The sequence below is a fragment of the Vulpes lagopus genome, chromosome 4 (assembly GCF_018345385.1).
Source record: "Vulpes lagopus strain Blue_001 chromosome 4, ASM1834538v1, whole genome shotgun sequence".
NCBI lineage: Eukaryota > Metazoa > Chordata > Mammalia > Carnivora > Canidae > Vulpes > Vulpes lagopus.
Genome location: NC_054827.1, coordinates 90981426 through 90993596, shown reverse-complemented (window position 1 = coordinate 90993596; position 12171 = coordinate 90981426). Strand labels below are relative to the sequence as shown.

At 42.3% G+C, this 12171-nt stretch overlaps 1 protein-coding gene across 4 annotated transcripts in view; it reads right to left on the bottom strand.

Annotated features, from left to right (window-relative positions):
- Nucleotides 1-2130: 2130 nt before the first annotated feature.
- CERT1 (ceramide transporter 1) overlaps nucleotides 2131-12171 on the bottom strand; it is a 111013-nt gene continuing 100972 nt past the window's right edge. For all 4 annotated transcript variants that reach the window (XM_041751897.1, XM_041751895.1, XM_041751894.1 and 1 more), the window contains 4 exons: nucleotides 11174-11302; nucleotides 10504-10633; nucleotides 9229-9365; nucleotides 2131-5210 (listed from right to left, as the gene is read on the bottom strand). In XM_041751897.1, the coding sequence (XP_041607831.1) occupies nucleotides 9238-9365; nucleotides 10504-10633; nucleotides 11174-11302 (387 nt within the window). In that variant the 3' untranslated portion in view covers nucleotides 2131-5210; nucleotides 9229-9237. The remainder of the gene's footprint in view (nucleotides 5211-9228; nucleotides 9366-10503; nucleotides 10634-11173; nucleotides 11303-12171) is intronic.

The window sequence follows — 12171 nt, the reverse complement described above, 5'->3', positions numbered from 1 at the left end:
AGCAATTGTCTTGCTGCTGCACCTGCTCTAACGGTTTGGGGGGGGGCGGGGTGCCTGGCATTCCTGCAAGGGTGGGAGCGGGGTCTCTTCACAGCCCTGGAAGGCCCCCTGGGCCGGCCCGCTGCCCCTAATAAGATGGAACTAGAACCCATGGTAGAGATTGTGAACTAGTTAGTGTAACTAACCGACTAGAAAGCACGTTTGGAGTGGGTGACACCCCCACCCCCCAAGTAAAGGCTCTTCGTCTGTAGCCTTCTGGTCCCCTCCCTCTCCTGCCCCCCTGGTTGCTCCTTCCCCCTCCCAAAGGGCCAGTAAAGGGGGAGGGAGAGGGGTAGGCAAACCTGTTTCCACTCATTCGCCTCCCCTCTGTGACCTTGTCGCCCCAAAGTGTGACTTTGTAGCTGGACTTCTCTCGGGGTTTGGGGTTGCAGCCCCAGAGCAGGAGCAGGAGCGCTCAGGAGAGGGCCCTGGGTCCGGGTGGGGGAGCCGCGGGGGGGCCCGGCCGCCGGCCCTCTGCTCTGCCTCCACCCGGCTTCGTGTTAGGAGCGCGGGACCCAGCGGGGCGCCCCTCGCAGCTCCCGCGCCCAGCGTGCGCCCGGGTCCAGGCCCAAAGCCTCCGGGCGGCGGGGCGGCGGGGCGGCGGGGCGGGTGGGCCCCGGGTGGGCGGAGGTAATGGAAATCCTCAGGTCAAAGGCTGCGCGTCCTCGTGTCCTGGTGCGTGTCGCCCGCAGCGTCCTCGGGGCTGGACGGGGTCCGCTGGCCCCTGGGAGCGCCTCCCCCGACGACCTCGGGGGCCCGGGGGCCGCACGATAAGGGGGGGGCCCGAGGACGAGGAGGGCGGCCGGGGACCGGGGTCGGGGGGGTCGTGGGGCCCCGAGGAGCGGCCGGGACGGGCCGGCTCAGCCCCGGGCCCCACCTGCGTCCCCTTGGGGCTCGGTCCCCCGTGTCCACGTACCAGCGGCCCGCGTGCACCTGCTGTGCGGCCTCGTTGCCCGACGCAGGAGCGCCCAGGACACTGCGGACCCCGGGCCCGGCGGGCGGCGTGGCCGGAGCCCCGCGCTGTGTCCGTGGGCAGCTCGGGGCCGCCTTTGCGGGTCCGCGTCCCCCGCCCCGTGCTCGTGGTGGCCCCGCGGAGCTGCCGACGGCCCCCGAGGGGCGCGGGCCTGCGGCGCGGACGGTCCCGCGTGGGGCGGGGGTTCCGTGGGCGGCCGGGCGGCGCACCTGCTGCTGGCCACGGGCGGGCGGACCGGGGCGCGGGGGGTTCTGGTGACGGCCCGGGAAGCGTCCCCGTTGGGACCAGGCCCGCCCCCCGCCCCCCGTCCCCGAGGCAGGCTCGCGGAAAGGGCGCTTTTAAATGGTAACAGCGCCCACGCCGACAGGTCCCGTCGTCATCTAGTTCAAACAGCTGCCAAGTCTAGAAGATGCCACGAAGCCAACTCGGCTGGAAATAAGCTGGTTTGAAGGACACGTCGTTGCGGGATGTAGCTCAGGCCAAGCCGGAGGCAACAGCGCAGGGCCCAGGGCTCCAAGGGCTCCCGAGGGACGACGGGCGGCGAGGCCTCGCGTCCAGCCCCGCAGCTGAGCCCAGCGTGTCCCGAAGCCGCAGCAGCCTCAGGGCCTGCCCCGGGCCCAGCGCCCCGCAAAGCCCCACCGCCCGGCTTGCGGCACACACTCCCCGGGTGTAATAAGTGGAGCTGCATCATTTAAATAAATAAGTGGGGATTTATTTAAGGGGAAGTAAGCGTAGTTGAGTTGTAAGCGCATGACTCGCACTGTACTTTCACTAGAAATACCCAACTGCATAGGCCTTTACTTTCTAGCAATTTCAAAAAACTCTGGACCGGCTTCTGCAGTAAGAATTTTATTTCACACCGTGACCCACCACACACACACACACACACACACACACACACACACGAAGGATTCACAAAATACAAAAATATACACAATCTATTCCACTCTGTTCTATATTGACTAAAAAAAAAAAAATTTTTTACATGGATTTCTTGATCCCTAACTGGATTATAAATAACCCAGTTTAATAACTATTGAAGTCGAGGTAAGTTCTTAACTTACCTAGAATTAATCAGGCAGCATTTTGGGGTTAAGGAAAACAATCAAACAAGTACATTTGTCCATAATATTTTAATACTTTTCCACTTTTAAATACTGGTTTTAATTTTGTGATTGTAACATGGAAGATCCAACTTTATTATTTTTTAAAAACATCATCAGGATCATAAAGCTATTATAGAATAGTTACACTCTACACACTCCCAAGGTACTTTAAAATGATTATGTTTTGAGTTTGTAGATGAACAATGACGGTAATCCAAATACATTGTCTGTACAACTCGGACTAAATACTGGTAAAAGTGTTTAACTGGACAAACAATTGATAAGCTTAAAGATAACGGGCACATTTTCACAAGAGAACCAGCTCAGCCCAACTAAAATTTTCTTAATAGCAGCTGACACTGATGCTGTGTAGGTGTACAAATCAGCCTATGACACTGAACGAGTGGAAAACCTGCTGCTCGTCTCCCTTATCCTGTGTTCTTACGCCTTCTCCCAGCCATCCCCTCCTTGGTCTGGAGGTCTTTGTGGCAATCCCAAACCAAGAGCTGCTGCGACCACCCTCCGCCTCAGAATCAGCAGTCCTGAATTCCAAGTGAATCACTGTGCTCTCTTGTCCTTGTACAGCGGGCATTCAGGGACAAAACCCATCATTACCAATATTTTTCAAGTTTCTATCACAGTACAAAAGAGTAGAAAAGAGAATAAAAAGGTAATTTTTTGCTTTTGGGAAGGGAAGTAAGAAATTAGGGTGTTTGGGAAAACATCATGTCTATTCAGACACTAACAATTAGTCATAGAGGAATAATTCTAGAGGGGCCGAATATTGTTTAAAATGGCTAGTACCTCTCCAACTTTTGACCTTAGAACTTTTTTTGTATTCCCTATTTCTAAATCTGATCCGATGGGATTAACTCTAGTGAAGTATCTGTACAATTATCTAAAGGTAAATTTATTTTTATTCTTCTTTAAATACAAATATTTTTAGTGTGATCATTTCATTTACAGAATTGCAAAAGTGTTATCATTAACATTTAGTGCAAATGCAACTAATGGTAATTAGATTTAGACACTGCTTTGTGAGCCTTCCATACCTTGAAAATGAAGCTAGCTCTCCAATTTAGTTATGAGAGAGTTGCTTGTTCCTGTTCATGATAGTTACCAGACATGGCAAACAGAGAAACATTTATACTGGGCATAGAGAATTTTTTTGAAGATTCCCATCAGCGGCTATGGTGAATAAACCTTCCCGCCCCCCAACCCTCCCACACTCCCATCCCAATCCCACAGCTGATTGTAAAATAAAATACACATTTGAGGTATAAACTTTTCTTTTTTAAACATCACAATATAAAATGCTAACTGGTGATGTCGTAAACTCATATGATAATTTGTCTTATTTGCCTTACTAGCATTACCACCATATAGGCACTTTTCCACACAGTCAAATTATGAACAGCGTTTTTCTGTAATAAGGCATATTCCATACACATCATTTAGAGAAAGGTAAATTAAAAAATAGAAAAGATTTATGGAGCATGAAATCTGCGTGCATGTAATATAAGCCTATGTTTTATATGTATTTTTCTCTCTGTACAGAATAATAAATACCACTATATCTGATGCAAGTAATTCACTTCCAGGATAGTGCATATTAAGTGACCAGACTAATCCCATCATTAAATTATCACCTTGCATTCATCATTAAGACTCCATTACCATGTACGAAATATATACAGGACACGTTCCAAGTGATATGACTTTCTGCTTTACAAAATGGGTCTCATTTCTGTGTTTCTACAGAGATGAACAAGTCAGCAAAGCATCTACAAAATGCCTCTGACTGATGTAAGCACATTTGTGTATAAACAGAATGAAGTCTGTGAAGTGGGCAGTCATTTCTACTTCAGTGAGTACCATTCCTTGCCTCAACTCCATGCTTCAAGGTTTTTCACAGAGGCCTAAAACTAAAGAAGGTATTTTACATTTAAGTTCCTATAGCAACTAAGGAAAGAATTTCAGTTTGAATCACATGGAATCCTTTACTGCTCCGCTGAAAATTCTGAGCAAAGAGGCAAACAGGAGCACTGCTCACGTTTTCTAAGCATATCTTGCGACATAGCCTTGAAACGGACCCAAATCAGAAGAAGCAACAAACATGCCTGTTACGAATACCAGACACACTGAATCAAATGTCAAACCAAAATAGCCTGATTTGCTGTAACAATACCATATATCCTCTTATAAATTTCAAGAAAACATGAGCTCGTTTTATCCTTATCACTGTACCAGAAAGTAGTTTATACCCACAAGATTTTTATGTTTCTGTTTGGAGGCAAGCAGAACCAATTTAGGAATTACCAAACTGTTTGGAAACAAACTGAAAAAAAATCTGTAGCACACAGTATACAACTAAAAATACAATAGAAACATAAAGATACCTGGGGGAAAAAATAAAGCTTTTCATTCTTTCCCCATCAGAACCAAGGTTCTTCATAGGAGTAAGACTATAGAAAAGGCAAAATCACAGGTTATTGACAGCCCTCAGTTATTAAGACACGTGACAACATGAATCATTATAGAAATCAGCAGCAATGAATTCTAGGATTATACAAAGCAAAAAAGTCAAAAAATTCTGAACACATTTAACCATAGGCCTGAAAAAAGAGCCCCATCCAGATATTTGGTGCACAGAAAGCACATGCCCCATATGCATTCAACTTTTGTGCTTTTCTTTTGTGCACAAAACCTGATACAAATGAGGATCTTAGGCTGGACCATAGTAAATTAAAAATTCTGAAAAAGTTCCCAAAAATTAAAGCATCAATTCCTAGTTGTGATTCAAAGTTGATTTTTTTTTTCTCTTCTAGGAGCAAGCAAATAAAAATATAGCCATATACATGTAATTTTTACATGTATTTATAGTTATATGCTGAGCGAGGAGATCTAGCAGGAGACAGCTAGTGTCAGATGTTCACCTTTGCTATTGCAATATTTCTTCATTTTTGTACACAAGGCCAGGGTGTTGGGCCACAGACAAGGCTATATAGATCCTATGTTCCAGCTTAGAGCATTCAATTTTGTTTTTTATTTTTTCTTCCAACACGGAATGTCACACAGCCTTGCTTCAGTCACTGCAGGAAAGAAAATAAGTAAAAAATTAAGCAATATATTATTACTAACAGCTGTAAGACTACCCAAACAGGTTCCTCCTACCCTCTGAATTCATAGAATGCATAGATCTCTCTTAAAACTGTATGCTTTCAAGATTTTCACTTTCAAAAACAGAAAATTATAAACCTTACATACTTGAAACTTAGCAAGGAATAGAAGACATAAGGAATGTTTTGAAAGCTAGAATAAAAGGGAAATACATCATAGATAAGCAAGGAGGGAATAAACTAGAGGTCTTGGGATCCCTGGGTGGCGCAGCGGTTTGGCTCCCGCCTTTGGCCCAGGGCGCGATCCTGGAGACCCGGGATCGAATCCCACATCAGGCTCCCGGTGCATGGAGCTTGCTTCTCCCTCCGCCTGTGTCTCTGCCTCTCTCTCTCTCTCTCTGTGACTATCATAAATAAATAAAAAATTAAAAAAAAAAATTTAAACTAGAGGTCTCTGGATTTATACCCCTAAAGCCAAAATCTATTTCTTCTTGGTCTTCAATAAAAATTATTCAATACCATTTATCAAGAATTCACAAGTTGTATTTAAGCTCTAGGAACAAACATACTCAGACATTGTCACATGAATTTAAGAGTTCTGACTATGAGGGGCGCTTTGGTGGCTCAGTTGGTTACGTGTCTAACTTTTGATTTTGTCATCAGGTCAAGCCCTGTATTGGTCTCTGCACTGAGCGTGGAGCCTGCTTAGTTATGATTCTCTCTCTCCTTCCCCACCCAGCTCTCTCTTAAAAAAAAAAAAAAAAAAAAAGAGAGTTCTGACTGTGAATTTTAAGTATCTTTAGACCTCATTCACTCTTCATGGAATTTCGCTGAGGATGATAAACACTATTGAAAGTTACTATTTTTTCATCACCCAAATTAGAAAGGATAGCTTTCCTAAGCTTTTAATGCTAGGATCCACTTCATACGTACCTCTTTCCAAACATTATGAAACAAGTATTACATCAGGTAAACAATGATTTTTTTTCACCATGTGTTAGGGTTTGAATCTGGTTCTTTGTCAGAAAGCAGCTCAACTGGACTGAAGGCCAGAGCTGAGTTTTGGCCAGGGAATCTTTTCAGGTCTGTCTTTACATACATACACAGACGCCTAAAAACAATGCTTCCTCTTTCCTCTGAGATGAATTTCAATCCCAGCCCTCCAGGTACTGTGTGCACATGTACGCAGATGCACACACAGACATACACACAAACAGGTCAATAAAAACAAGGCCCCAAACCAGGCCTCCAGGATCACGCCCTGGGCTGAAGGCGGCGCTAAACTGCTGCGCCACCCGGGCAGCCCGGAAAGTTTTTCTTAAAGATTTTATTTATTTATTCATGAGAGACATACATAGAGAGAGAGAGAGGCAGACTCCATGCAGGGAACCGGACGTGGGACTTGATCCCAGGACCCCGGGATCACAACCTGAGCCGAAGGCAGGCGCCCAACTGCTGAGCCACCCAGCGTCCTGAAATGCTTAAGAAAATTAATCTTCTTTTCGAACATAGTTCAGAGCATGTTCTACATATAACTGCATTTTGATTTCTTTTACTTAATACATAGTTATATTTTCTGCCCTGCTTGTTAGCAAGGCTCAAGGTAGAGGTCAAGAAGAGAGAAAGCAGATTATAGCTGCACACTTGGTCTTGATTAGAGTAAATAACATTCTTCAGAAATCTTAAGGCTGTGGGGAGAGATACCCAGTTAAGTCGGGTGACAAGACTGCTACCATCAAGTGGCATCAGGTTTCTAGTTTATTTGAGGTAACAGCGCAGAGATAGACCAGCAAACTTCATGTCCAGATCTAGCCATAACAATTCTAAAGTACACGGTATTCTAGAAATCACCAACACATCTATGCTTGCAGAGAGTCTCTCAGAAGTCAGGCTGCATCCTAGAATACTAACCGTTCAGATAAGACCAGAGCCTGTCTGACATTTTCAGGTGAGCTTTTTCCTGGAAAAAGCTAAATATCTACCATGTCACTGCAACAACTCTTATGTTACCATCTGATTAAAAAAACCTCAAAGGCTAAATTTATTAAGAAAGGCATACTATAAACCAGAATCAGCATCAGAAACCAGAATTAGTTAATAATATGTCACTATATACTTATTGAACATATTCTTTTATCTAAAGAAAGTGACTCACAAATATACATGTCTCAGCCAATGACTTAATATTCCATGTAGGTAAGAATGAGAGGACATTCATATATACTTGTGGCTTATGAATTCTACTTTGGTAATCTCTATTAAAAATTTAAATGTTGACACATACTGAGAGTTCATAGAAACAGAACTATACAAATTGTTCTCAAATGGACCAAGAAATGTTCAAACTATTCATAATAAGAGAAATACAATAAAAACTACACTGAGAGTGGTTTTGCCTATCAAGGTGGGAACAATCCACGTTCTGTTTCATACACTGTGTGAGAGGGTTCAGAAAAACAGACACTCAAATGTCTTATTGCTGGCGAGACGGTAAGTTAATAAGACCTCTCCGGGGGAGGCAATACCTACATTACAAATGCACAACCTCCCCAGAGGTGCTGGCAGTGTCATATCTAGTAACTTATCCCACATAAAACTTGCAAGTGGATATAACTATTAACATTGTTCTAGCAAAAACTGAAAACGACTTCAATACCTAGCAGTGGAGGACTGGTTAAATTATGTACATCTATATGATGAATACTGTATAGCCGCAAAAAAATAAGGAGGTGGTCCATGCTGTTAAGCAGAGACCTTTAAAGTAAGTGGAAAAACAAGATGCAGAACAGCGTCTTTTGAACAACAACAAAAGTGTATGCGTGGGAGGAATACACCTGAATTTGCTTATTCAGGCTTAAAAAATTCTCTGCAAAGATACACAACAAACTAGTAACAGGAGTTACACTCTTTCATTTGGGGCTGGAGGGAGGGCAAAACTGGGTGAGTAGGGGGCAAGGGATCAATTTCACTATTTATCTTTTCACACTTTTTGACTTATGAACCATGTTAACATCATTTCTTTAAAAAACCTAAAGATTCCAGCTCTTTGTGCAAAGACGTTCAGCATGGCACCAACAGTCAAAATATGGGACCACATTACTGTGGAACTGGGTAATAAATTCTGCAACATTCATATAACCAATTCTAAATTTTTTTTTAAATTTTTTATTTATTTATGATAGTCACAGAGAGAGAGAGAGAGGCAGAGACACAGGCGGAGGGAGAAGCAGGCTCCATGCACCGGGAGCCTGATGTGGGATTCGATCCTGGGTCTCCAGGATCGCGCCCTGGGCCAAAGGCAGGCGCCAAACCGCTGCGCCACCCAGGGATCCCTCATATAACCAATTCTAAAGGAAGGAGACAGTTCTATATGTCTCACATCTTTATATCCAATAACAGTCAAGATATATTGTTAGGTAGAAAAAGCAAGTTTTACAACAGTAAGTAGAGAATAAACACATTTTTAAAAAATAATTAAGAATATATGTCACTCACAACATACATACAAAAGTATGGAAGAAAAGACAACGAACCTAAAGTAATTTCTGGGAAGGGAAAAAAATAGGGAATTTGTACTGGAATTCTATGGCTCCATAATGTTAAAATCTCTTTGCATAAGAAAATACATCTAATATACGCAGAAAAAAAACATGTTTTAAAGCTTAAAAACTACAATTTACAACTCTGGGAACATCTCAAAACACAGAAACTACTTCTAACAATTAACTAGATTTTAGTTTCTGCAGAGTCGTATTAGTCAAAGTTTTTTTTTTTCCTTTAAAGATTTTATTTATTTATTCATAGAGACACAGAGAGAGAGGCAGAGACACAGGCAGAGGGAGAAGCAGCTCCATGCAGAGAGCCTGACGTGGGACTCGATCCAGGGTCTCCAGGATCACGCCCTGGGCTGCAGGCAGCGCTAAACTGCTGCGCCACCGGGGTTGCCCTTAGTCAAAGTTTTTAAAAAAGAGTAACATATATCTTCCAGTACCTGTTAACACTAGAACAGAATGGGTTTTCCTGCAGTTTTTTCTTGGACGTAAGATGTAAAACGTTTTAGAAACTTTGGATACTCTCGCTTTGCCACTGCCCTTAATACTGAGGCTGGTGCCCATCCTCCAGGGTTCACTGCAAGATAAAGGGAAATTAAAACCTGTTGGGACACAATTCTCCATTTGTATGTAAAACACTCATTTTGTTCCTTTGCTTTTAAAAAATTTCTCACATTGGAACAGTTAACATCTCTTAAAATCCTGACCATTCATGCTAACCACCACACAAGAACACATAGCAAATAAGAAGGCACCTATTACCTATCTGAGATGTTCTTGGCTCCCTAAATTATAAGCAAATCTTAATATAGTAACATTTTAGGTTATGTAAGATAGATTTGTCACTCTTACTATAATCAAATAATACATCACTCAGGCACAACTGTCTCTTAAAACACCGTAGCAGTTTTGTCCCCGTAAAAAGAAGGCATGAGGATTTGATTAGAGGGACTCCAATGACTACTGCAGGTGGGAAATGGGTTAGAAGAATCCTAAGCAGGCAATTATCCAGGAAACAAAAAAAGCCTGACAATGAGAAACAGAACTGTTCATTTCCTTTACTAGTATTGCTTATATTCCTAACTATACATGTATTTTTATTAGACAAATATGTAACAAGATTTTTTTTTTTAAGATTTTATTTATTTGAGAGACAGAGTGAGAGAGAGAGGATGAGCAGGGGGAGGGGGAGACAGAGAAGGAGAAGCAGACAGACTCCCCACCAAGCAAGGAGCCTGAAGCGGGACTCAATCTTTGGATTCCGGGATCATGATGCAAGCCAAAGGCAGATGCTCAACTGACCAAACCACAGGCGCCCCATAGTAAGATGGTTCGTAAAGCCAAGCGTATGTGAAAGTCATCTAGAGATGGAAGTATTAAAATGTATCTACCTAGCCCCAGCCTAAAAAATTCTGATAGAGTAGTTCTGGGATCAAATTTAGACATGACTATTTTCAAAGTTTCCTGATAATTTCAATACACATCTCTCCAAATTAAAAATTACTAATCTAAATGATAAAAACTAAAAAGGCTTTTAGATTATAGGAAGAAATCTAGGGGTGCCTAGCTGGCTCTGTTGGAAGAGCATATGTCTCTTGATCTCGGGGGTCAGGAGTTGTTGCCGCATGTTGGGTGTAGAGATCACTAAAATAATAGTGAATGACTGAATGAAAATCTACATGCCCAAGTAGCAAAAGAAACCCCAAAATACATACCATTAGCTACATATGTAATCTTGCATAGAATGTTGTCCCTGCTGATCTCCTGGTTTCCCTCTGGTGGGCTTACCAAGGTTTGACAAATCATAGCAATATTTATTTTGGCACGGACACATCGATTGTTTAGCTGCCAAAACAAATAACAGAAACGAAACATCAGTGCAGTAGATGCTTAGCATTTTATAATCCCTAATGGTCTAATACATTAGGTTATCTAAAACTACAGCTCATCAACATCTCCAACAAATCTTATAAGCACCAATAAATAAAACAAGCTGTTATGACATCAGAAATGTTTTTCTCTCCTCTTAAGCAGTAGATGGAGCTAAACTGAGATAGAAACCACAGAGGTTTTGCTAGCAGTTGATCATGGCTGGAGAGGGAACTGTGGAAAGCATCCTTCCATTATTTACCCATTCAGTTCTGTTTCCTCTAACTTCAGGAGGAAAGGAAAACAGCCCCTGCTGGGTGGGTGTTCACAGCCATGACTGCTGTCCTTGGATAACACATGGGCTATCATGTCCCAAGAAGCCAATTCAACAGAAAACAAAATCTAAGAAATGTTATCAAGTATTTCTGTGTGTCCTATGTGTTTATCACTTTCATTCTGCACTGTATATTTAGCTTCATACTGTACAACTATACACATTTATATAAATGCACTTACAGGAGCACTGTCATGATCCACAGAAAAATTACACACTATCCAAGTTTCAGGGTCATTTTCAGTCAAGGCTGGTATTTTTCGAATGGCAGAAAGATATAATACATCTCGCTGGGAAGCAGGCCACACTCTCTGTGGAAGAAGTAAAAATCTTTCAAAAATGTGAACTACTTTTAAATTCCTATGTAATATGAAACTGACAGAGAAACAAATGTAAAACCAATAAATAACTTAGGCAAAGGTAAAATCTGTCAAATTTTAAATGGACAGTATCTGAAAGTACCCAGCAAAGTAAATTATGAATACTGAATTAATGGCTTTGCAGAATTATAATAGCATCAAAGGGATAATCTTTTTTTTTAAATTGTGGTTATATGTAACAAAAATTTTACCACTTAAAGCATTTTTAAGAGTATAATTCAGTGACGTTACATTCATAATATTACATAAACATCATTTCCAAAATTTTTTATCAACCTGAACAGAAATTCTGTACTCAATGAGTAATTAATTCCCCATTATTCCCTCCCAAAGACCCTGGTAATGTTCTATTTCTATTTATTTATTTATTTTAGATTTTTAATTTATTTGAGAGAAAAAGCACCAGTGGGGAGGAGAGCGTAAGCAGGCTCTCCGCAGAACAGAGAGTCAGCCACAGGGGCTCTATCCCCAGGACTCTGGCTGGAATCACGACTGGAACCAAAGGCAGAGGGAGATGTTTAACCAACTGAGGCACTGAGGTGCCCCTAACATTCTGCTTTTCAGTATTCAACCTCTGTTTAAAGTGTTCAGAGACTTAAACACTAAGATTTCAGTGTAAGAAGACTGCTCCTTTGACATCGTAATCACATCTGAAGAATACCAAATCAATTAGACTGAATCTTTCAACTTTATGGTATGCAGGGAGACACATCATGTTGGGATGATAATGGAAATGAGATTTGTGAAAACAGACTGTGTACTTTTAAATGACAGAAAATATACACTGTGCCTTTCCTAAT